At 43.8% G+C, this 26,451-nt stretch overlaps 1 protein-coding gene across 3 annotated transcripts in view; it reads left to right on the top strand.

Annotated features, from left to right (window-relative positions):
* The window catches only part of TMEM135 (transmembrane protein 135), a 190,664-nt gene that overhangs the window by 93,888 nt on the left and 70,325 nt on the right, over nucleotides 1-26,451 (top strand). For all 3 annotated transcript variants that reach the window (XM_068145853.1, XM_068145875.1, XM_068145864.1), the window contains exon 6: nucleotides 25,270-25,316. In XM_068145853.1, coding sequence (XP_068001954.1) covers nucleotides 25,270-25,316 — 47 coding nt within the window. The remainder of the gene's footprint in view (nucleotides 1-25,269; nucleotides 25,317-26,451) is intronic.

The raw sequence follows: 26,451 nt of genomic DNA, 5'->3' as shown, positions 1-26,451 counted from the left end.
CTGTGTTGTGTATTTGGGTTTGTTTTAAGGAGCCAAATGGTAATAACGGTCTGTCTTTCCCCCTCTCCCCCCATATCAATATTACTGTATGTGCTCCTGCCTTGGTAATATGCCACAGTATTGCTCAGTGTTTGAAGAAGCCTTTTATTGCCCCAGTAGTCAAATAGGTGTTCTTCAAATAGTATGAAACGCTGCCAGAAGTTCTGGAAGTAATCTGAAAAATCTCTTTGATGTTGGACTGTGTCTACATGGATCGCGAGTTTAAGGAACTGGTTGAAGGCTCACTTCAGCTTCTCAGTTTTGCAATTCAAACTAAAGCTCTTCAGCACAAAAGGGAGCAACAGAAAACCCCTAACATCTTTTTTTCCCCCCTCCTTTTCTTTTTAAACAAAGGCAGGTAGCTTATAATTAGGGTTTAAAAGGCCTTTTAATGGTGTACTAATTTATTCCTCTTCCTTGTTCTGACAGGTTTAATTATTGTTAAGTATCAGTGAGTCGACTGATGACTAGCCCTGAACTGACCAGCTCCACTGCTGATGGGACAGTGGTTAAACTGTTCTTGCTATTTTGGGTCTTTTTTTTGTGTGTGTGTGTCTTTTTTTCCCCCCTCCATAAACGTTTCTAGTGAATTATTTTTCCTCAGATGATAACCTGTGTTTTACTGCCCTGTAAATAAGTCATGCAGACATTGTCTTTGGCTCGAACAAGTCCTTTTTTTCCAGTTCCTCTGTGATCACCCTGGCTGCCGTTTGGAGTGCTTAAATCAGTTACTGGGTGCAGCATTTCCCCTTAAAGTTGTAATCTCTCTGTGATGCATCTGAAACAAAAGATAAACAGCAGTTGCCTCCCTCCCTCTTGTCATATTTTTTTCTTTCCTAGGTTCTTGGTAATTTTCCTTAACATCTTGAACTTTTCCATATTGTCTCTGTAAACATCTTCCTTTTCCTTCAGGAAAGGCATCTTTTGTGTCAGCCTCAGGCTGGGAAGCACACAGTTTCATGCACAGACCAAACCCTACCAAAACGACCCTCTGGTATAATTGTGAGAAGAATTTAAGTCCTTTTCTGCCTTCCTGTCAACCTTTTGCTGTTGCCTCCTTCAGTGCTTTCTATATTACAAGGGCTATGCTGCTATTAGCCTGTCTCTATTTGATCCATCTCATCTGATCACTAGTTTCTGGATGTGCTCAGGTTATTTCTGAAGAAATGTGGAAAGATGCTGATTATCAGTTTCACTTTTTCACAGGGGTTGAATAGCATAATTTTGCAGTAGCATTTGGTTTATGGCAAGTGATAAGCAGGGCACAGAAAAGCGAGGAGGTGATATTCCGGTCTAAACTCCAAAAGTCCTACGTGAGTATATAGAGAAAAAAGCCTTTCATGATGGGGGAGTAAAATGGATTACTCTGTGAATTGGAATAGCTGATATATTTTAATGAGTCTTTCTGCACTTATCTCGTGGTGAACAGACTTTTGCCCAAGTTGTGTTGTCACTGTAACAGAAACAACCAAATTAGGAAGAAAACCACATCAGAGTGCTGCAAGCACAGTGAGTTGTACAAAGGGATGACCTCAAGCGTATTCTGCGCTCACCTGGTGCTCCAGACTCGGTGAAACAGGCTGTCTCCCACTTGAAAGCCTTGTTGCTATTACAGTTGAAACAGAAAATTACAGTGGCTGGTCTGAGGAGATCAGTTTGCTCAAGGAAGCGATGTTCTGATGTGCAGGAAAAAGCCCTAGCAACCTCATCGAGCACGTGGGTGCAAATCAGTTAGGAAAGGAGGAGACACCTCAAAGACACGAGCTAATGAGCTGGAGGAATGGCATACTATTTGCCCACTGGTTTGCATTTAAAATATCTTTGTAACAGTACAGAGCAGACACTCTTTTTTTGAACACTCAAGCCCTAGTCCCCATAGGGATGGGACACACTCCTAGTAAAGTTGAGCAATTCTGACTGCTGGGAAGGAAGTTGTTTACTAACCCCCCACTGAAAGCTGATGGCTGGTGCTTTTACTTTACTTGATGCCTCCTCTTGGCATGAATCCTGTGTGGATCTGCTGACAGTGTCTTTTCACCAGAAAGAATATATCCAAGTCTTATGTGCTCCTCCTAACAATCTACTGAGTTTCTGTCAGTATTTCTTTTGCTCTGAAAGGGGGTTGTAGCTGATTCCAAGTAAGCAAAGTGTTAAAAACATTAATGCTGCTAACACAAAAATACTTTTAGCTGTTACTGCACAGAAAGATAACTTTGATTGTACGAATAGTTTCTTAAAGTATCATTTGCAAGATGTTAGTTAAAAAGAGACTCACATGAGCACAAAAGTTCATTTTCGCTTACCAAAGCCATTGTGCTCCCTTTCCAACTTTAAGCCAAATATCTGTAACATGACTAATCTATTAAAGTATTGCCCAGATTAAAGCTTTGTGTATAATGACATTGTATTTCTGCAAGGCTTTTTTCTGTAACTTGATAGCTGAAACTGGGGGCCTGTGTTTGACACTGGCATGTACTTGCCTTGAGTATGTGTAATTTAATCAGTTCATCTGAATTTTAGCTGCACTGGGGCATGTGCTGCCTGCTTTGCTCGGTTCTGCTTTTGTCTCCCTGGTTTTCACTTTTGTAATGATTCCCTGTGGCCCATGAACATTAAGGTCCATGTGAGGTCAACCATACCTTGCAGATAGTGACAATAGTGCAAGTAATGACAGACATGGGGGTGGGGGGATGGGTGTCACGCAGTGTTTCCTGTTTCCTGTACTTAATTGAGAGGCTGGTGGTTTGTGAGCAGCCTGCGTGGATGCTGCATATAGTGTGGTTTGTCTTGAGGTTCAAACCTGAGTCCCGAAATATTCTCCTCCTCCTCCTGACCTCCTTTTGTTTTCTGTTGTTTAAACACCTCCTGGAAAAGGCCTGTGTTTGGAGATCTTCTGTCTCAGATTGTGTCTTACTCGTGTTTTGCATGTGTATTTTATTGCACTGCTTTTAATGGGTCTGGGTTAACAAAGCTGTTTCTGTTTAACCGCCACCTGAACCTCGGTAATGTGAAAAGGAAATTGGTCCAGCTAAGGAATCATTGCAGTCAGTAATGACTCTGAGAGCCCAAATGTTTTCTTCTGGGTTCCCAGAAGAAGGGCTGACTCCAGGCTGAAAATACCTTTTGCAAAGTAGCTTCCATGTGTAGATGGGGGTGATTGCAAGCTTAGAGGATTTCTGTATCCACCAGCTGATTCTGAGAGGTAATTTAGTTAATACTTGTCTCAGTGCTAGAAGGTAGTAAAGCCAATAAACCATTCTGAAAAGAAAATAGAAATGACAGCAACAAGAAACTCTTTTTTCCCCCCATCCTTTTAGTAAGTCCAGTCTAAATCGTAAGGTTATAGGCTTTGCCTTATACTCTGATGAACAGCTCTAGTTGGCTGGTAGAAATTAAGGAGCTCTTGGCCTCACAGTGAAGGCCCTTTGCCTTTGTAAATGTGAGTGCAAGTGGTTATGGTGCTGGGTGGTGCTGAGTTGTGGTTGCTGTTAAGGAAACAAAAGTAAAGGTAACATTATGGGCTGCCTGAGGAGGTGGTAGAGTTGCCATCACTGGAGGTGTTCAGGAGGAGACTTGATGGGGTGCTTGGTGCCATGGGTTAGTTGATTAGGTGGTGTTGGATGATAGGTTGGACACGATCTTGAAGGTCTCTTCCAAGCTGGTCTGGTCTGGTCTATTCTATTCTATTCTATTCTATTCTATTCTATTCTATTCTATTCTATTCTATTCTATTCTATTCTATTCTATTCTTTTGCTGCACTCTTGAATTTGAGGGAAACGACTGAAATCCCTGGCAACTGTGATGTAGCATGTTACAGATTGTGGGAGTCTTTGTGAAAGCATTCTCTGAAATAACTGAATATTAGGAAGAAGTTCCTTACAGTGAGGGTGGTGAGACACAGGAACAGGTTGCCCAGGGAGTTTGTGGATGTCCCCTCCCTGGAGGTGTTCTAAGTCTTGAGCAGCATGGTCTAGTGGGAAATGTCCTGGCCCATGGCAGGGGGGGTGGAACTACATGATCTTTAAGGTCCCTTCCAACCTAAACCATTCTAATTATGTATGCATCTGTGAAATATGGAATGGTGACATCTGGCAAGGTAACCTATAATGCTGTCTTTATCTCAGGGGTCTTTCTTACTAAGTTAGTAGAAAGAGACTTTTTGTTGTTCTTAAAAGTTACTTTCAATGAGATTCGTTGAGATCTTTCTTCTTTTTTTTTTGGTTGACTGATTTATTTGTGCATTCCCTACTGGAAAAGGAAAAATCCTGTCTTCTGGAGATGATGGATACCCTGATTTTATGTATTCTGGCATTTTACAGAGTGGGATGTGCAGTCAAGCTGTTTTGCAGGAATGTCTTTTGAGACTGTTGAGGAAGCAGGCCAGAAGTACAATTATGCCAAAACTACTGACTTTTGAACAAGAGTTGCCAGTGGTAATAGGATTTTAAACTAAAAGCAGTTTAATTTTGGTTGTGTTGCTGCAATTTGCAGGAAAGAACTTGTACCTTTCATTTCATTTTTTTCTGGGCTAGAATTTGTTAACCCATTGATGGAATAGCATACTGAGCTGTGACATGTTGGTTACCACCTGTTTTCAATGTTAATCACATAGAAGTGCTACATTTGTGGTTGGATTCTATCACTGTTGTGTTGCAGTTAGGCCACACCCTGAGTCCTGTGTCCAGTTCTGGGCCCCTCAGTTTAGGAAAGATGTTGAGTTGCTGGAAGGTGTCCAGAGAAGGGCAACAAAGCTGGGGAGGGGTCTGGAGCACAGCCCTGTGAGGAGAGGGTGAGGGAGCTGGGGTTGCTTAATCTGGAGAAGAGGAGGCTCAGGGGAGACCTTCTTGCTCTCTACAGCTACCTGAAGGGAGGTTGTAGCCAGGTGGGGGTTGGTCTCTTCTCCCAGGCAACCAGCACAAGAGGGCACAGTCTTGAGCTGTGCCAAGGGAGGTTTAGGCTGGATGTTAGGAAAAAGTTCTTCCCAGCAAGAGAGATTGGCCATTGGAATGTGCTGCCCAAGGAGGTGGTGGAGTCCCCATCACTGGAGGTGTTTAGGAAGAGACTGGATGAGGCACTTGGTGCCATGGTTTAGTTGATTAGATGGTGTTGGGTGATGATCTCAAAGGTCTTTTCCAACCTGGTTAATTCTATTCTATTCTATTCTATTCTATTCTATTCTATTCTATTCTATTCTATTCTATTCTATTCTATTCTATTCTATTCTATTCTATTCTATTCTATTCTATCCTCACTGATGCTGTTGAGTACAACTAACATCAGAAGAACACTCTTTGGTGGAGTATGGGACTGCCCCCACAATTTCTTCCTAGTACCATTTCTGCAGAGACCTTCTAGGAGTAGCTGAGAGGTGGAAAGGTGGTTTCAACTTGAATTGCCTGTACCCAGGGATGCTTGGCTGGTTTCACTTATAATCATCTGTTGTCTTTGAAGTTTAAATAGAATTTTCTCAGTATAATCCCATTTTGGATGCTGTTTGACTTCACAAGGGTGCAGTTCATCTGCTTGCACAGCTCACTTTGGGAAGTGGAGAATTTCTCAGCTGCAATTTGGAGCACTTCTTGAAGGAGGAAATAATTAATGACTAGCATTTCACCTTTTGCTGTACTGCTTTCAAAGTGCCTATCCTGTAATCAAAACAGCCTTTAACTGCTGGGACATAACCAAATCATTTGCTCTTCTGCACCATTTGTGTGCTGTAGATGCAGAAGATACAGACTCAAATGATGTTTTTTGAAAGAGCCATGTGTGGAGCCCTGTAATCTTCACTAGGTAAAGCTTGGTGTCTTTGTGCTCCAGAGCAATGCTTAATGAGAAGGTTCAAAAGGACAGCAGATGTGCTCTGAAAGCATAAAGAAATTGGTTGAGCTCTTTGGTGTTGTACTGATGCCCAGCACTTAATGACTGTGGTGTAGGCTGGAAAAGCTGTGAGTATGAGAAGTGCTGCTGCAAAAAAAGAGCAGGCTTCTCACCCAGCTTTAGATTCCTGAAGATTTCCTGGACTGGACTGCCTTATGATTTCAGGGAGATGCTTGCCTGAGTCTTTCAAAAGAGCCTAAATGAAAGAGTGCTTGACAGGAATGTTTGAACTCCTTGGATAGCCTTAGATGAGGTGCATTCCCCTCCCTGCAGTATGTTACAGTGTTTGCATAGCATGATGAAACAGAATTGCTGGTTCTTTGCACTGATACTCACATTCCACTCATGATGATCATTTTCATTATTTAGCAAGGGGAGGGAGGACAAGGCCAGCTCTGTATGTAGCAGGTAGTTCAGGCATGATGCATTTGAAGGGGTCCAGTTTTATGTTTCACCAGTAGCCAGTGCCTCTGCAGAAGTGCCTTCTGTGGCTGAGATTTTTCAGGTGAAAACTGTCAGTTGTGAGTTTAATCTCTGATTCCCTAGGTGTGTAAAATGGTTGTCTAATTACAGCTCTTGGTTGCATCTTATAGTTGATCAGAGAGTTCAACAACCCATTTGGCACAAGATTTGCTCCACTCCGGTGCCTGACTGCCAGGAGCTGCACTGTCTTGGTTTTCATGTGTTATTTTTAGATGATCTTAAGAGATACTGGCTGACCTAAAGGATGCAGGCCCAGTCTTCTGCCTTAGCTTTCTCAACAGTGCAAAGCTCTTCTAAATTCAGCCAAATGTCTTTTAATGTAAGCCCTGATACTGTTCCATCTGCCACTGCACAGTCTTTGGAAAAGACCTTCTGCTTCATAGAAGCCAGCTCAGTGACCTGTTAGGAACTCAACTCTCAGATCCCTTATTTATCCTCCGCCTTTCCAGATGCAAAGTGGTCATTAGGCTGAATGTACCACCACTGCATAGTACTGTGTCTAGTTCTGGGCCCCTCAGTTTAAGAAGGACATTGAGACACTTGAATATGTCCGGAGAAGGGCAACAAGGCTGGGGAGAGGCCTTGAGCACAGCCCTGTGAGGAGAGGCTGAGGGAGCTGGGGTTGCTTAGCCTGGAGAAGAGGAGGCTCAGGGGTGACCTCATTGCTCTCTACAACTACCTGAAAGGTGGTTGTAGCCAGGAAGGGGTTGGTCTCTTCTCCCAGGCAACCAGCACCAGAACAAGAGGACACAGTCTCAAGCTGTGCCAGGGGAAGTTTAGGCTGGAGGTGAGGAGAAAGTTCTTCATCGAGAGAGTCATTAGCCATTGGAATGTGCTGCCCAGGGAGGTGGTGGAGTCCCCATCCCTGGAGGTGTTCAAGAGGGGACAGGATGTGGCACTTGGTGCCATGGTCTAGTCATGAGGTGTGCGGTGACAGGCTGGACTCGATGATCCTCGAGGTCTCTTCCAGCCTTAGCGACACTGTGATACTGTGATTGCAGACCTGGTGAAAAGGGTCCAGAAGTAGTGTGCATTTGGTAGTTAGAGCCAAAGTGAAGAGGTCATCATCCCAAAGAGTTTAACAGCTTCAGTATGGATATGTAAGTGTGCAGGCAAGGAGATCAAGGGGTATAATCCCAGCTGGTTAAAGGAGGGGTAATTTTACCCAGCTCATGAAGGGTTTGTCTCCATCAGGAAGCAGCCCTTACTGCAGATGGATTGCGACCCTCCAATCTTATCTGTTTGCTGTGGTGCCGTGAACGTTATTGATGATGTTTCCTGAGCTTGTATATCCTGTCCATTAAAGGCAATGTCAAGAGGTCTGCCCTCTCCAAGTTGTTGACTTCTTAAATTCTTTCAGCTTATTCTGGTGAGAGCCTTTTTTAGACATTCTGCACTGTCTCATAAACCAGAAATGCTGGTGTGCTAAGAATCAAATCCTAGCCCCTCATAATGACAAGCTAAGGAAAGGATGTCAGGTATCTTTTTAATGGCTCTGTACATTTTCTTGTAAAGGATAGAAGGATGTCTGCCTTCTGAGATTTTCCTTTCTTTGAAAGGTAGCTGTAGCTCTCCAGGAGACAAGTTTTGGAGTGGGACACTCATGTGCTTCCTGACTGATACATTACTTAAAATGCAGAAGAGATCATAAAGAGAAGAGGTTCGAGAGCAGTTATTGCTTTCCAACACAAATATTTACTGTGCTGATGCATGGCTAGGTTTTATCCAGTTACAGTGGACTTCACTGATAAAATTAAGATCCATACCAAAAAATAATAAGAACAGAGCAATCTTATTTTCTTTGGAAGAGCTTGGGAACTGTCTGTGAGGCAGTGCTAGATGAATATTGAAATGTTGGGATGTTTCCTTGAAATGTGTCCAGAAATGTGAAACTACTGTTTCCTGACAGTTGAAACACCGCAGTGATGTCAAGGGCTCAATAAATTTAGCTGCATCATTGATCATCTGGGCAGTTTTAAATGCAGCTCGTCTCCCCACAACAGCTTTTTACTGTTCCCAGTAGGTAGTTGTTGGGAGGCAGCAGCACGCTCTTGGACATGGGTGCTACCTACAGCTCTGTCAGTGGGTTGCACAGCTGCTCTTTGAAGGTAGGCTGCTCATTAATTTCCACAGTGGTGTTTAGTTTTCCTGAATGCAAATAATCTTTGCAAATGAATTGTTTCAGATCTTTGTAAGCAGCTCATAGCTATGTGCTTTTAAAGAGCTGTAGTGAGTGGTGTTTAACAAGGTTGCAATTCCTTTTTGATTTGTTTTAGGTACAGTTGTAAATGTTGTTATTTGCATCTGTCTTCATTTAGATCTTAAAAATAGTGGGGAAAAAAACCAATCATGGTGCCATGAAGTATCACCATGCTTTTAAAGTTCTCCAGAAACTGACTGGAGAGATTTGAGAGACCAGGTAGACTACAACCTTTACTTTCTCCCCTCTCCTGCCTCCCCTCCCTACCTTTTCCCCCCCATCTGCTCTCGCTGTATGGATGCAATTTGCCACTGGGGACTACCCACCATGGCAGATGTCATTTGTGGGAGTGGGACAGCTCCTGTGACAGCCTTACCCTCCTCAGCTCCCAGCTAGGAGGTGTTGGGTGTAGGCAGCCATCCAGACTCCCTGGACAAGGGCAATAGAGGAACCAAAAAGGAGCAGAGCAGAATAGTGGTGGACAAAAAGCTCAACATGAGCTCTCAGTGTGCACTTGCAGCCCGCAAAGCCAATCAGATCCTGGGCTGCATCAGGAGAAGTGTGGCCAGCAGGTCGAGGGAGGTGATCCTCCCCCTCTACTCAGCCCTGGTGAGACCCCACCTGGAGTACTGTGTCCAGTTCTGGAGCCCCTATTACAAGAGGGATGTGGAGGTGCTGGAACGTGTCCAGAGCAGGGCCAGGAGGATGATCAGAGGGCTGGAGCACCTCTCCTGTGAGGGCAGACTGAAGGAGTTGGGGCTGTACAGTCTGCAGAAGAGAAGGCTCCGAGGTGACCTAATTGTCGCCTTCCAGTATCTGAAGGGGGCCTACAGGAAGGCTGGGGAAGGACTTCTCAGGATCTCAGGTAGTGATAGGACTAGGGGGAATGGAATGAAGCTGGAGGTGGGGAGATTCAGGCTGGATGTGAGGAGGAGGTTCTTCACCATGAGAGTGGTGAAACCCTGGAATGGGTTGTCCAGGGAGGTGGTCGAGGCCCCGTCCCTGGGGGTGTTTAAGAGCAGGCTGGATGAGGCTCTGGCCAGGCTGATCTAGTGTGGGGTGTCCCTGCCCATGGCAGGGGGGTTGGAACTAGATGATCCTTGTGGTTCCTTCCAACCCTGAATGAAACTATGAAACTAAGAATAGGGCAGTGGTGGAACCTTAAGGAAATTGTGTTGATTGTAGCTGTTTTGCTGCATACCACTTCTGAACTGTTGTATTCTGTGCTGGGATATTGCTGTGGTACCAGCAACAAAGTGATGCCTCTAGGCACGAACAAACATCTGTACCGGCTTTTAAATATTTAAGAGAATAGTTATAGGATAGCCAAGAGACATAATCTTGTATTAACCTTGTTTCACATTACTTCTGTTGTTCTAAACTGCCAGGAGAAGTAGCAGCATGTAAACATTTCTCCCAGGGAAGTTCTACTGAAGTTCTGCAATAGAGGAAAAGTGCATGTGCTCTGGTGCTTGAGCTTCTGCTCTGTTGTCTTTTATGAAGTATGTCGCTGTGTGTTGCAGCAAAACACCATTATTCTCCCTGCCATTGCCATGGCAGTTTTGAGTTTCACTTCTGGTTTTAGTTCAAAGAATCTTAAAGCTTAATAAAAAAGATTAGGGAAAGACAGTGGGAATCCAGCTAGAATGGTTAGTATAGGCCTTCTCTTAGCTTCTGGTTAACATCTCCTCTTTCCACTCACTCTCCACATAGAGGCACCAAATAAGAGGCTTTTTGAAGCAAAATGTGTTGCTCTGTGTTGCTCAGCTGTCACCACCAGCATGAATTCTTTACCTGGCTCACACAGAGGAGCAGATGCTGAGTGCCTGCAGAAGCTGCTGTGCAAAACCAAAGAAAAGGTGAACCTCTGACAGTGGGGTGGATAGACATCTAAGTCCTACGTTGCAAAGTCCTTCCTTTCCCATGCCAGAAGTAGCTGTACCATCTCAGGAAGCTTCTCTGTAAAGTAGTTGTATTGCAGCATGAACTCTTATGTTCATCTGATAACAATCTCTGCTTTCACCCCTTCCAAACAATTCTGATTGTGTCTTTCCTAGCATTCTCACATAAAATCTTACTTGTTAAGCTCCCTCTGCCCTGAGGAGTTAACCGTGTCTTACGATGACAACTGCTGTCAGCTGTACCTTGTGGAGGCTCCTGTCCTGGGAAATGTGAGAGGCATTTTAGTCTACCATGTTACTTCCCCCTCCTCACGTTCTCAAGGGGCTCTTACTTGCAAGGAAGTGTGTGTAGTTCACAGTGTAAGTGAAAAGTCTGCTGAAGGAGTGGAGAGCTACAGGAGTACTGGTGGTAAATGACATGATAAGCAAGGTGGAAGGATTTATGCATAAGCATAACCAACTATAATCCATTGGAAAGATCTTTTCTTTACTTAGTAAATGCTAAAATACCATTATCTGTACAAATATACATGTATAAACCCCCACATTTGTAGTAGGTGTCTGCTACTTTTAACTTCTAAGAAGAGAAATCCATGCTTCCTGAGCTCATTCTTTAATGTGTTGTTCCTCCTGGTTGCAGTATTGGCTTCCTCAGCTCCTTCCCCCCCTGCAGTTTCACCAGCAGAACACAAGGCAGCTACAGGCTTGGGCATATGGGTCAGAACATTTTTGAGGCTGAGAAAGAACAATTTTTCTGTTGCAACTCAAGTGTAGTTAACACTGAACATGCTAAAAGCTCTAAAAAAGTGTTACATTTGTCTAACTTTGATTATCAAACACACTGCTCAAGGTAATACTTCGGTGGGGGCAATGGTGGGAAAACCCTGCTGTTGTTTCTGAATGATCCTTTCAAACTGTCTCTTTATCAGTTTTTAGTGCTTATCAGAATGCCATTGTGTTGTGATCCTGTTTGTGATGTTCACAAGTCTGAATAATTACTGGAGGCTGTGGCTTTCACGATGCTGCCTTGTACAGAACATGGTGCTTGGAATGTTAATACATGTGCTTTTCAGCAACCAAATTATTTCAGCACCTGTAAAGTTCTGAAGACAAATGTCTCTTGCAGTTCCTTTTTTGGATACTAAGGTAATCTCAAACCTTGTAATTCTTCAGTGATTATAAGCTTTGGAAGGAAAAGAGGCAAGCAGCAGTCCTCCTGGTGGAAATGAAATCTTGGACGATATCCGTAACATGAGCTAAGGAGTTAGGTTCAGACCTCTAACAGGAGACATCTGCACAGACTACTAACAAAATTTATTGTTGTTTTAGCATTTACTACATGTGTAATGCTCTTGGAGGATCAGTAACCAGCCTTGAAGTGCAGCTTACATATGGATTTAATATTTAGAAATGTTACTACTATTTCTCTAGTTCTCATTTGCAGTGTTTTAGTTCAGGTACATTTCTGATTCTGCATTTTCAGTGTGTCTTAATCTAAACAATTCACAATGACTTCATCTTTAATCATCAAATCCATAAAGATGAGAAGTTGAAACCTTGCTGGTTCAACTGACTGGCTCCTTGTGAGCCTGCAGCATGTAACATGCTACAGTTTAATCTTGGATTGGCTTAAGCTGGTTTAGGCAGATGTCTCAGCTGTTTGCCCCTGCCTACACTCAGTCCTTGGGAGGGGAAAATAGAATCATAGAATCAACAAGGTTTGCAAAGACCTCAGAGATCATCAAGTCCAACCTATCACCCAACACCTCAGGACTAACTAAACCATAGCTTCAAGTGCCACATCCAATCCCCTCTTCAACACCTTCAGGCATGGTGACTCCACCACCTCCCTGGGCAGCACATTCCAATGGCCAATTACTCTTGCTGGGAAGAACTTTCTCCTCACCTCTAGCCTAAACCTCCCCTGGCACAGCTTGAGACTGTGTCCTCTTGTTCTGGTGCTGGTTGCCTGGGACAAGAGACCTAGCCCCACCTGGCTACATCTTCCTTTCAAGTAGTAGCAAGCAGCAATAAGGTCTCCCCTGAGCCTCCTCTTCTGCAGGCTAAGCATCCCCAACTCCCTCAGCCTTTCCTCACTGGGGAGGGCTGTGCTCCAGACCTCTCCCCAGCCTCGTTGCACTTCTCTGGACACCTTCAAGTGTCTCACTCTCCTTCTTATACTGAGAAGCCCAGGACTGGACACAGGACTCAAGGTGTGGCCAAACCAGTGCTGAGTACAGGGGCACAACAACTTCCCTGCTCCTGCTGGCCACACTATTCCTGATGCAGGCCAGGATGCCATTGGCCTTGTTGACCACCTGGGCACACTGCTGGCTCACGTTCAGCCATCTGTCAATCAGTTCAGGTCTGTGTTTTTTCTGTTCTTCTCTGTGGCAGCAGAAGACCCATGGCTGTAATTAGAGAAAGAAGCAAAACTCAGCAGTGACTATGTAAACTGATGTTGGCTGAAAGTTGTTCTTGAAGATTCAGCTGGAACTGAGAGCGTGACCCAGCGACAAGCAAAGCTGCATGGCCAAGTGTGTGTAGGTGTCATGGAAACTTGAGCTGTAATTTGAAGTGTAGTGTTTTAAGTTTGGTTCAATACAGACCACTGGTATGACATAAAATAAATACATTCTTGCATGTGAAGCCCTGGCATGGGTTGTCCAGGGAGGTGGTGGAGGCCCCATCCCTGGAGGGGTTTAAGGCCAGGCTGGATGAGGCTCTGGGCAACCTGATCTAGTGTGAGGTGTCCTTGCCCATGGCAGGGGGTGTTGGAACTAGATGATCCTTGTGGTCCCTTCCAACCTTGACTGATTCTATGATTCTCTGTGTTGCCACTGAACATCCTGGACCCTGTAGCATGGATCAGTTTTATATAATTTAAAAAACTCCAAGTGACAGTAATTTTGCAGGTGGTTTGTAGCCCTGAAGTGAATGACTATTTAAAGCCTCTAGAACAAAGCCCCGTAGAGCATTCTGTGGGCTGAAATGCAATTAACCTGGCCTGTGTTAGGTGCTTGAGAGCTGTTTTACTCATGGTGGCTTTGAAGAGATGTGGAAAAGTTTGCTCTGTGTAAACAACTTCTTTCTTTTCTTCATGTGAAACAATTTGAAGTGCTTGAGGGAACACAATAGAAGCCCACCCTAACTGCAGTTGGATTAGGAATGCCTTTGTAGAACTCGAAGGTGATGAAAACACCAACAGAGAGAAGCTGCACTTGTCCAGAACTGGGCAGTTTAAGTACGTGAAATTTCTAGCTGAAATGGCACTGATAAGAGAACCAGGAAAGCTGAAGGAGAGGAGAAACCAGGCAAGGCACCAAAATAAGATATGATAAAAGCAGGCAGTAAAAGTAGCATTGATGTTTAACAGTTGGATTTGGGAGTTGAACAAAGATTAGGTAAGTTCAGTAAGTTCAGAGTGGAGAAGACCTCTGAGATCATCAAGTCTGACTATCTAGCCTAACCCATCACCAGTCCTCTTTGTCTTCCCAAAGCAGCTCCTGCTCCCTCTACACCATCCTCCACCCTGCCTAAACACCTCCTGATCCAACACCACCATTTTTGTACCCCTCCCAGAGCCAGGGGCAAGACCCTCACCAGCCAAGACACCACCCAGAGGAGCTCAGCCCCAGTGAGGAGCCCCAGCCAGCACCCATGGAGGATATTGGAGGAGTCATCAATCCTGGCCCTAACAACCGGGGGGCCACCAGGCCCCCCGGCCTTTGTAGTCACCACCACCATCACCCAGTGTGCTCCAGGGGCACTGACCTGAGATCAGAGGAGGATCTTCAGCCCAGACGGGCTCAGCTTGGGGCTGCTGCCTCCTCTGTGGGGATTAAATAGGGGAGTGGGTGGGGAGGGCCAAGTGGCCACAGCTGGGGTGGGAGGAGACTCCAACAGAGCCCAGGTGCTCTGGGTTTGAGGGGAAAAAGGAGGAAAATGGGGCAGGTGGAGGGACCTTTAGGGTGTTGCCCAGAGAGGTGGTAGAAGCCTCCTCACTGTGAATTTTTAAGGCCATCCTGGATGTGGCTCTGGGTAACCTGTTCAAGTGTAAGGTGTCCCTGCCTATGGCAGGGGGGTTGGAACTGGATGGTCCTTGAGGTCCTCTCCAACCCCAACAATTCTGTGATTCTAAAACAATTTTGCAGTTTAGGGTAGATGATAGGAATAAATTCTTCCCAGAAAGAGAGATTGGCCATTGGAATGGGCTGCCCAGGGAGGTGGTGGAGTCACCATCCATGGAAGTGTTTAAAATAAGAGTGGATGAGGCACTTGGTGCCATGGTTTAGTTGATTAGATGGTGTTGGGTGATAGGTTGGACTTGATGATCTTGAAAGTCTTTTCCAACCTGGTTAATTCTGTGATCCTGCATTATTGCATAAGGGCATAATGTCTATTTAGATTTGTTAGAGTATGTGACATTCATGGTCCCAAGCAATTGGGCCTTTTTCTGTCTCATTTGTGTTAATTGATGGATTTAGGAAAACCAGAGGGCATTTAGGTCATTTTAACAATCATGGGGGAAACGCTTCTCTTCATGATGCAGTCAGTACAATGTAGTTCAATATCAAGTCTATGTGCAAATGCAGTCTGCTAGGCTATTCTATGATCTAATACTTCACCAGCTCACAGAAGGGTTGAGGGTGGAAGGCAGCTCAGGTACTCAGCTAGTGAAACCTCGCTTCTCAATCTGGAGAAGTCTGCTTGGCACTTTTCTGTGGGAGTGTTGAGGATTGCCAAAGACAGAGCAAGCTTGACTGGGTAACCCATTGCTGTGCTTGACCACTCTCTCAATCAAAAGGTTCTTTTTTAGATTTAAATAGAATTTCAGGTGCTTGTGCCCACTGCCTCCTCCCCTATTACTAGGTGCCACTGAAGAGTCCAGTTCAGTCATCTCAATTCCCCCTACCAGCAGGACTTTCTCTGCCATGTCCTTGTGTGTGTGCATACATACATACATGCATGCATAAATATAAAATACATATATATGACAATTTTCAGTCTCATGAGGCCTGTTCTCAAGCATTTTGCCTATTGAAACATTAACTATGACAATTTTCTTTGTACACAGCCTTGTTGGTAAGGTCCTGGTGAAGAACGTGACTCCCATCATTTTTGCCTGACTCCATAGTCTCAGAACAGCCTCTGTTAGGAAGGAGTTCTGTTCTCTTAGATCACTGCAGACTTTGATTCAATGCCATATGTTCCTCCAGCAGTCTTGACCACAATTCTGGTATGAGTTAGAGAGTGTTTTTATCTGAAAGGCAGAGAAACTTGAACTGTTTCAGTCTCTGAGTGGCTGGGCGCTGTGAAGGATGAGCTGTGACTGTGTGACTCCACCTCATGTCTAATCACTCTCACAACAGGAAGGTACTGAGTTGTTCTTGAGTCTTTCCTTAACTGCACGTCTGTCTTACTCCTGGTTCTTGGACAGAGACAACCTGGCTATTTAATGGGACCTGAATGTCTGCTTTTATGACTACTAAGTGTTTTGGTTTGTTTTATCTACATTCCCTGCCTTGAAAATCTCTATGCAAGAAGGCTTTCGAGCTCACAAGCCATGGGAAGCCTTTACAATGGGGATCTCTTGGATCTACTTGTTTGTCATATGAAAAGTTTTCATTGGTCAGATTCTTGACTTCTAAAAATGTGTGGAGAAATTTTCTTTGTGACAGCATCCCTTGTCACTGCTGGCAAACCTCAATAAACATAACTGCAACTGTTCTGTGGTAATTAGAAATCAACTATAAGCCCTGCCAAATGGCTGTTAGTTATCCTTTGGAAACACAGTAATGAGAATCAAGGTTTCAAAAGTCATCCAAGCTCATATCCACCCAGGCAGGGCTAATGCAGAGAGACTTGTCCTGCTGATTTTCTCAAGAGGCCTCAAAAAACAAAGCAGGTCTAGAAAACCAAAGGCCCTGAACCTCCAGCTGTCTCAGTATTAAAGTCATACTTGGGGGGCTTAAAGCTGAACTCCAGCAGGAAGTGGGAAATGAGCTGGAAATGCAGCAGTGTCACCTTCAATAGGTTTCTTGTGGTGTGTAAACTGCAAATGGCTACAATCTTCTCTTTGGCAACTCATCACCAAAGCCATTTGGTTTTCCATTACTGGTCAGAATCTCAGTGTAACCTCCCAGCAGTTTGTAGTGCAGAATCCCTGTGCCTGATCCCAATGAACAGCACAATGTCTCTTGCTTTTATGCTGTCTTCGAGTTTTCCCACTCTGGTAAAGGAAAAATAAGGAAACAAAGCTGCTAAAGGTATACCTAAGGGTTATCCTCAGAACATAAATATGATGCTTACACCCTTGGTTTCAGGACACACCTTGAGTCCTGTGTCCAGTTCTGGGCTCCTCAGTTTAGGAAAGATGTTGAGTTGCTGGAAGGTGTCCAGAGAAGGGCAAGAAAGCTGGGGAGGGGTCTGGAGCACAGCCCTATGAGGAGAGGCTGAGGGAGCTGGGGTTGCTTAGCCTGGAGGAGAGAAGGCTCAGGGCAGATCTTATTGCTGTCTACAACTCCCTGAAGGGAGGTTGTAGCCAGGTGAGGGTTGGTCTCTACTCCCAGGCAACCAGCACCAGAACAAGAGGACACAGTCTCAAGCTGTGTCAGGGGAAGTTTAGGCTGGATGCTGGGAAGAAATTCTTCCCAGAGAGATTGGCCATTGGAATGTACTGCCCAGGGAGGTGGTGGAGTCACCATCACTGGAAGTGTTTAAAAAGAGCCTAGCTGAGGCACTTGGTGCCATGGTTTAGTTGATTAGATGCTGTTGGGTGATAGGTTAGACTCGATGATCTCAAAGGGTCTCTTCCAACCTCATTAGTTCTGTATTCTGTATCTTGGTGGTTACAGGAGAAATATGTGCTCATAAACTCAGTTAATTTGGGGGCATTTAGTTTTAGTCCTACTGCTGGGTGATAATTACATTAAAATGAGCTGTCTTTAAGGAAGCTTCATGTTCTTCAATTCTGTTTATCCCATTTAAATTGTAGGTTGCACAAGTGATACTTCCTGTGTCTGTAGGGAGCAGTCGAGTCCATCGTCTTATCCAACCAGATACACGGAGGGGGGAAAAACAGTATCATAGAATCAGTCAGGGTTGGAAGGGACCACAAGGATCAGCTAGTTCCAACCCCCCTGCCATGGGCAGGGACACCCCACACTAGATCAGCCTGGCCAGAGCCTCATCCAGCGTGGGCTTAAACACCTCCAGAGATGGTGCCCCAGCCACCTCCCTGGACAACCCATTCCAGGGCTTCACCACTCTCATGGTGCAGAACTTCCTCCTCACCTCCAGCCTGAATCTCCCCACCTCCAGCTTCATTCCATTCCCCCTAGTCCTATCACTGCCTGAGATCCTGAGCAGTCCCTCTCCAGCCTTCTTGTAGCCCCCTTCAGATCCTGGAAGGCCACAATGAGGTCACCTGGGAGCCTTCTCTTCTGCAGACTGAACAGCCCCAGAAATACTAAAAGACTTGATGTTAAAGAAGAAGTCCTTTGCTTTAGAATGTTTGTTGTGATTCATTCTGAGTATTTTACCTCAGGAAAGTAGTTTCTTGTGATTTGAGTTTCCTGCGCTTCTCTTCCTCTTGCTGTTACTGCTAAGCCAGTTCAATATTTTATTCAATTGAAGAAAGAGCAATCCTCCCAAGCAGTTTGATGTCACTGCAGCCCTAAGGTATTGTACCTAATATCTGTTGCTGTGTATTGTTGTGTGTGCTAATTTTCCCTAGTTAGGTACTGTTTGAAGTGGGAATGCAGATGTGTTGTGCCTCACAGTGATGTTTTACCACTGATAATTGAGTGTCTATGTTTTACAGACTGGGATATGGCTTAGAGACCTGGGAGTACTAGAAGGTACAGAATAGGACTGGAGGTGTGTTCTCATTGCTTCATGTCAGAGCTGCCTGCAAGGTGTGTGTCAAAGGCTTTCAGAAACAAGCCTGGAGCAGCTCTTCCAATATGATCTGCTGTTAAATAGCTGCTCTTCGCACTTGTAGGAAGGCATAACGATAAGGTACTGACAGTTACTTGTATGTACTTCAGTCTCTCAAGCTCTGTAAGTCTTTGAAAGCAGTGAACTCTCCTCAGTAGCTTTGAGAGAGGCTGTTTCACATCTCCATTATGGTGGTGTATAGATTTTTCTGTGGTTAAGGTAATGCAAAAAACAAGAGAAGAGACTCTGGAAGTGGTTTTTTGACACAACAAATGAAAGGTGCTTAACTATTCCATGTCTATATGGAATTTCTGAGCTGGAAAATCAAGGGTTGAATTTTCTCTCTTTTTCTGTTATGCTCTTCTGAGACTGGCAGCTGCTTCCTGTCTTGGCTCAATTACCTTCCACATTTGTCAATTGTAATCATTTAATCATGATCATACAACAGTGATTTAACATGAATCTACATAAGCTCTTGTTTAATAACACAAGCTAGTGTTTCTTTTGATCTTATCTATCGAGAGATTGCTGGAGGCTTGCTGGCAGGAAAAAAATCAGGAGCCTTTAACAGCTTAAGTGGTGTAGGTGTAGCTAAATTGGCCAAGTGCCCAATAACGAACTGACAGAGTGTGTTCAACATTTTCATAAAGCCTGTCAATTCTGAAGCAGCAGCAGCAGCAGCAACACTGCATTGCTTTGGATGTTACCTAATTTCAACTAGAAAAATAGTCATTATGCAGGTGACCAAGATTCTGATGAGGCAGTGTGTCTGCTAGCTCATGAAATTCTCCCCAAACACAGTGGATTTTGAGGACAGAAGGACACTGGGTGTTACAGAGATTTGGATTTAACAGGAGTTAATAGAGAAAAACAATAGAAGTGTCCAGAGAGAGGTGGTTCCAGCTGGGGACTTTCAGTTGGCATATGTCTCCTGAGATCACTAGAAATGTGAGCTTGGTGAAAGACAGACCACCATGACCCATGAGTTGTTAGGCTGTTGTACAAACCCAAGTTACCTGTTTCCAACATAAAGTAACCTTTCTGTCTTTTCTTTACCAACTTTAGTAATGACATTTCTGTGCAGAATCTGTGTGATTGCTTTAGTAAGCAATGGCAACCCTTAGAATTGAATAGCTCATTTTTGCTACTTACTACAGGGCATAGAATAGAATAGAATAGAATAGAATAGAATAGAATAGAATAGACCAGACCAGTTTGAAAAAGACCTTCGAGATCAAGTCCAACCTATCACCCAGCACCATCTGATCAACTAAACCATGGCACTAAGTGCCCCATCCAGTCTCCTCCTAAACACCTCCAGTGATGGTGACTCCACCACCTCCCTGGGCAGCACATTCCAAAGGCCAATCTCTCTTTCTGTGAAGAACTTCTTCCTAACATCCAGCCTAAACCTCCCTTGGTGCAGCTTGAGCCTGTGTCCTCTTCTTCTGGTGCTTGCCTGGGAGAAGAGAAGTGAAGGGTGCTGTTCCCAGAGAAATAAGGGATATTAGAAAAACTTACCATTTAAAAGGCAATTAAAAAAAAGGAGGCCAGTAAGTAGATGACAAATTTTCAGTCAGTTGAAAGGGAGGTTGTATGTGACTTCAGAGTAACCAGACAATTCCAAGCCTTGTACATAGTTGTACCTGGCAGATGCTGAGAGTGCTATCTCCTTGTGGTATATGTGTTCTGTTAAATCTGGGTCAGATCTTGGGCTCGGAGTGTTGGTTGTTCCAGCCGTGCATGTGCTTGAGAAGTCTCAGAGTGCTATGCAGTCCCTGTTGGCTCCTTCTATGTCCCCAGGCAACTGAAATCTAAGAATGTGGCTAACTACACAGCATAGTCTTTCAGAACAGTCTGGCCCTGTCTAATGGAATTGTTTGGTCCTCTCAGGTGCTGTCTGTGAGACAGATCTGGGATTGGAGAGAGTAACAAGGGATGCTGAGAAAGCTGAAAGGTTGCAGCAGTACAGATATGGGAAGGTATTTTCCCTTCAGCCATTACTTTTTTTGTACTCTTAATGAGTAATTTGACAGGTTCCCTCATGCATATTTTATTAAACACCAAAATTTACTCAACAGCAGTGGATTTAGAAGCCTTTGCTAAGGTGTGTACGAATGTGTGTTTGGTATGGGCAGTGCACATGAGGTGCAGATGCATCAGTAATACTGCTTTCCTGAATGCTGCTGCTGCAGGAGACCATGGGATTATCCAGCTGGATACTGGTTAACACTGGCCAGTGTGTCTCACCACATTGTTCATCTAGTGTACCCCAATCATTCTGATCATAGTTCCTCAATTAATCTTGCTAACTGGAGAAAAAGTTGCCACGTTGCTAGTCCGAGTTTGACAGACTTCAGGTTCTAGCCATTGTATGTTGATGTATTTTTTTCTTACCAAATGAAAGAATGGTCTTTGCTCATCCAGGCTCCAGTAGTCATGCTCCAGCCACTCTCCATTGGCTCTTGGATAAGCCAAAAGAATTAAGATACTGGTATCTTTAGTTTTATTGTAAGTCATGTCTTCTGAGCATTGAATTGCTTCTGGCTTTGTTTGTCTGCTGGTGTTTTTCTTAGCTCTCTAACTGCTGATAATAAAGTAATACTGGCATTGCTCTCAGGAGAATCCACTCTTCTAACCCCAAAAAACTAACAGTCTAGGAGATGGAGAAAAAGTGAAGCAATAATGAAATGATCCCTAAGTGAGGGCACAGGCCCCCTTCCCAAATCCCCACTCGGGACAGTAAATAGAGAACTGAGATAGAGAGCAGAAGAGCAGGTAGAAACTAGCTCTGTGCTCAGGGAAACCACTTGCCAAACCCATTGCTGATGCTAATCTAGTAGTAAGCGGCTGCTACAGCTTCCTCTGCCCCAGGTCAGAGTGTAAGTGCTGTTTATAGTGGAGGACTCTGGCAGGATAGCTGATACTATTAGCAGCTCAGGAGTTGAGGGTGAAGCCCTGCCCCGTAGTCCCATAAAGCCGAAGGTGTAGCTGTCCTTTGCAAGAACTTTTGTGTCAGCTAATGGTGAGTAAATCTGTCAGATATCTATTTACATTGCTAATTTCTTGCCTGGGGCATTCAGTAATAACAGAAAATAATTGCTTACATTAGTAAGAGTGATCATCAGATCAGATCAGATTTCAAGGGGTTGAACATACCAAAACATGGCACCTATTTTAACATAACTTCTGTTAATACAATATCTGATGTCCTGGGGCTACTGGTTGACAGTAGGCTGAACATGAGCCTAACACCATCTAATCAACTAAACCATGGCACCAGGCACCCCATCCAGCCTCTTCCTAAACACCTCCAGTGATGGCGACTCCACCACCTCCCTGGGCAGCACATTCCAATGGCCAATCTCTCTTGCTGGGAAGAATTTCTTCCTAACATCCAGCCTAAACCTCCCCTGGTGCAGCTCGAGACTGTGTCCTCTTGTTCTGGTGCTGGTTGCCTGGGAGAAGAGACCAACCTCTGCCTGGCTACAACCTCCCTTCAGGTAGTTGTAGAGAGCAAGAAGGTCTCCCCTGAGCCTCCTCTTCTCCAGGCTAAGCAAACCCAGCTCCCTCAGCCTCTCCTGAGGCTGCTATCTGACTGTCAGGATATCTGACTGGAGTGAAAATGATTGAAGAAAACACATGTAACCTTAGGATTAGGTATTAGCAATGAAAGGTCTGAATGCACCAGACTGAAGAGTGATTTCAGTGGTTTTGTCAGTGCTATTCTACCTTTCTGTGGATCAAGATATGTGTGTGGCTGTGAGGGCAAACCATTTGTGAGCCGGCAGTGCCCAGGGCCTGCCGGTGGTGCTGGGGCTTGCTGGTACCCGATTTCAGACATAGCTTTTAGTTTAGTGTTCAGAACTGGGAACTGCTGAGTGTTGCTTCATGATGCTGTTTATATAAGGACTCAGCTTTCTCAGAAAAAATAATAATAAAAATTGTTTTGTCAGCCAACAGAGCTCTAGAAAAATGTACTTCCTAAGTTTTGCCAGCAGCTTTCCTCTTTGTGATGGTTCAGTGTAGTGCAGTGACTTTATAACACAGTAAATTACAGTGCTCACCTTACACACTGAATACTCTAATGCATCCTGGAGCCTGGGGATTGTCCCTTGTAACCCATGTGAGTCTCTTTGAACATGTTAAGATATTTAGGGCATATCTTTCTCATTAGAAACAAGGTTGTCTCCTTGGTGTATCTGTTTCTGCAACTGGAAAGTTTCAAGGTCTTTGTGTTGCCAAGCACAGTGTGTTGACCATGCCTCATAAATCAGACAGTGACAGAGTCTGCAAAAACAAAGCCCCAGTGAGACTTCCTGCTTACTGGATTATGAGGCTTAAATTCACTCAATATTTAGATGTCATTTTTTGGTAGGCCCTAGTGTTTGTCTCTCTCTTTTATTTTTTAGTTTAATTGTTTTAGAATCTGAAAGAGAAGGTTGCAGATTGTGCTGAGAATGCTACCAAAGGGGAAACAAAAAAGTAAACTGATAAAATGTCTACAGAATGGAGAAAAACTGGAAAACACACCTGGAAAGTAGCTTAATTTTGGAGCCTGGTGACAGTTTGCTTTCTGTTTCTTGGTGCTGCAGTAAGGCAGGCACCAGTCTTTCCACACTGGCTTAGGCACTTTGTGTAAAGCAGTCTGGTTAAGCTACATAAGGTCTTGCTGTCATTGACTTTAAATATTGGAAGAGACAGTGCCATACGTGCCCAGAGCTTTTCCAGGAGGTGTTTGTCTCTGCTGATGTGGAAGGCCTCTGAGAAAGGAAATTCATCCTGCGATCCTGTTGTTTGAATGATCGGAGATGGCTTGAACTTTGGGGGGTTAGGACAGATCTTTTTAAGCAGAACTCAGGTTTAATTGTAAGCTTGCTTTTTCTGCTAGCTTGAGCAGAGATATATTATTGTCCTCACTTTCCTCTAACAACTTAATCTAAGATTATTTCAAATGCTCACGTTTTTAATGCAGTGTAATAAACTACTGTAGTACTGGTGGAGGAAAAGAGGAGAAAGAAAAAGGCTAGCTTAGACAGTAAGCATTATAATGTCTTGTGTGACCTAATTTTAAGTCACTCACCAGAGGATTTAGAAAAGGGAAATGCTCTCATTGTAAGAGTTTTAACTTTTTTCCCCTCTGTGGCAGCCATTGTAAACTTTTCCTATTCACATTCTTATCACACTTTCCAATCTGTATCAGCCTGCAGCAGCCTGCTCTTTCTTCTTTGTGTTTATAGGCTTCAAATATGTACTGCCTTTCACTTAAACTGTCTTATCCTAGCGTGATCAAAACTCCTTCAACCCTTGAAAATAAGTGTGTTTCCTACAACACTTGCAGCTTTGCTGTATGTTTTGTGCCTCTTGAATGACTGCATGAATGTGAGGCCGTGTAGCTAGAGCAGCACAGTAGTTTTTCACTCTTGAGCTGGTTAAGGTGGTTTATTAATTAAAAGCAGGATACAGTTGTTCCTGAAACAGCTGTATGTGCAAGCATACATGTGCAAGGGAGTTATCAGTGTTTATTGGTTCGGTTTGGTCTTTGTTAGTGGGGCTTTTTCTGTTTGTTTCTGTTTGTTTGTTTTCCTTTCTTGGGTTTGGTTTCTTCAGCCTTTGTGAGTCACTGTGCAGGTGGTAAGGGGAAGAGAAATAGGGGCACTGAGCTCTGGGAGGAAGAAGCAGGATGTTCCACTTGTTGCTGGAGAGTGCTAAATCTGCTCACTTACTTTTATGTGATCACATTGGTATTCTTGTTTGGGAATAATTCATTCAGAAATAGAAATATCTCTAATGTTAAAAATGTTACCACAAAAAAACCCAAACCCTAACTCAAAACCAACCAAACAAAAAGACCTAATTTTTTCTGGACTATGAAATGTGATATTTTAATCTTACAAGACTGAGGCAGTTCCTTTATAGCTGTTAGTTAGTCCATAATCCACTCTTTCAGTATGATTACCTTCCCTGGAGGTGTTCACGAGGGCATTGGACATGGCACTTGGTGCCATGGTCTAGTAGTCATGAGGTCTTGGGTGACAGGTTGGACCTGATGATCTTTGAGGTCTTTTCCAACCTTACTGATTCTATGATTCTATTCTATGATTCTGAGGATTGGATAGAACTGGAAAGCTTAACTGGAAGTGCTGTTCATAAACTGCATGCTACAGTGGAAAGCACATGAAATGCACAAGATTCATAACCTGAGTTTAACACAGACTAGTGTAACTTCATGGTTCTTAAAGGCACCCAGCCTCAAACCATGACACAGAGCAAGATAGGATTGTTCCAAGTGAATTAAACATTGAGGTAAACTACTAGAAAGGATCAAAGGATACTCTCATGTGGGAATAGATGTATCTACTCTCAAACCTGCCAGAAAGCAAGTGAGTGGAAGCAGTTGTCAGTACAGACATCTTAAATACCCTGCCTTTAAATTGAAACTAGCAATGTGATATTTGAATAAATCACAACAGCAAAGACAGACGAAATAGAATGTTTACATTTCCATTCTGTTGCTATTTCCATTCTTTTGTTTCCATTCTACTGTTTTATTGTCCTTGTTTGTTGTTTTATTCCAGGCTATTTAGCTGGTACCATTTGCTGTGCCTGTTGCCCCACTACCCTGCTTTGGGTTTCATATTTTGTTTAACTTCTACAGGAACGGTTCAAAGCCCACTAGAAACAAGGAAATCCTCCTTGGTGGATTCAGACAAACTTTCCAGTGACTCCATAAATAAAGTGTAACAGTTGTAAAATCTTTGTGGTCCAGAACATGCCAGTAGTATTGTGATGCTTTGTCTAAACAACGCTCTCTCTCCTTCTTGTAGGTCCTTTTGTTCTGCATCACAGCTGCGCTGTTCATGTTCTTTTTCAGGTATGTTGCTGCTGTATCTAATTATGTTTGTAAAGCTTCTATTAAATGACATTGCTACAAGCTCACTTGATGGGTGTTCATACTATTCACCTGAAAATGTGTATCTTCTTGGCTCAGGCTTTCTGAGTTGCAAAGAGTGCTTCCCTGGCATTGAAACCCCAGCGCTGTGAACGCACTTGGGCTGAAAAGAGAAATGCTGAGTTAAATGCTTTAAGTCTTCTGGGGATTACACTGATTACTTAAGGAGCCCCCTCTCATTTCATAATTAAGACCCTGGAGATCTAAGATGAGAACAGCTGCAATACTGCTTTTTATGTATGTTTTGAATAGCTTAGGGCAGAGAAGATCACATTTTTTCTTCTGGTCAAAATAGAGGAGAGCAGAAAAAAGAAAAAAGATTTACAGTCTTAAAGAAAATCTGAAATCCTTGTCATGAATAGAGGTGCAACCACCTTCTTGTCATTTTGGTGTAAACTTCTCTGCCAAGTTGTCCTGTTATTGGTTGTATTCCTTTTTTGTGAAACACACAACAGTGATGTCGGAGGAGACACTCAAGTGATCGCTTTGTTCTGTCTTCATTTGCAAGGTATAGGTAATAACTGATTTACTTTGTCATTGGTTCCCTTTTAAATACCAGACCTCTCAAGTTTTCTGTAGTATATTTCCAGCTGGAAAGTTGCTTGGTAAAGTAACCTCTGACTCCAGCCCTTTGACTTAGAATTTCGTATGGCAGGTAGCCATCTCTGGTTCATCAAGCCCTGTGGTCCCATGGTAATTGCAAAACTCTGGAAGCTGCAGCTTAGTTTTTTGTAATTCTATGACTAACAAATAGTTTATGAGTGTTGGCCAAGAGCAGTCTGTGGGCAGAGGAGAGCTGTAGATTGAAAGGATTCAAAGAACCATTCCTCCATCTACCACCCATTAAGACCCTGTCACCAGCAGTCTTCTGCTTTATTTTCTTACACTTCCTGGCGTCATGGTATAACAGCCTCACACTCGTGAGGCTGAAGTTAGATATCTGAATACTGATCAAACCAGCACAAAATGCTAAAATGCTGGTGAAAGCTTCACACATTGTCTGATGTTTGGAGGAAGCCAGTTGTTTCCTGTCTGTGTCCTTAGTAATGGAGCAGTG

The sequence above is a fragment of the Melanerpes formicivorus genome, unplaced genomic scaffold (genome assembly GCF_026170545.1).
Source record: "Melanerpes formicivorus ecotype bairdi unplaced genomic scaffold, bMelFor1.0.p_v2 SCAF_1, whole genome shotgun sequence".
Classification (NCBI taxonomy): Eukaryota; Metazoa; Chordata; class Aves; order Piciformes; family Picidae; genus Melanerpes; species Melanerpes formicivorus.
Note: the sequence above shows the minus strand (reverse complement) of the source record. Positions and strands in the feature narration are given on the sequence as shown.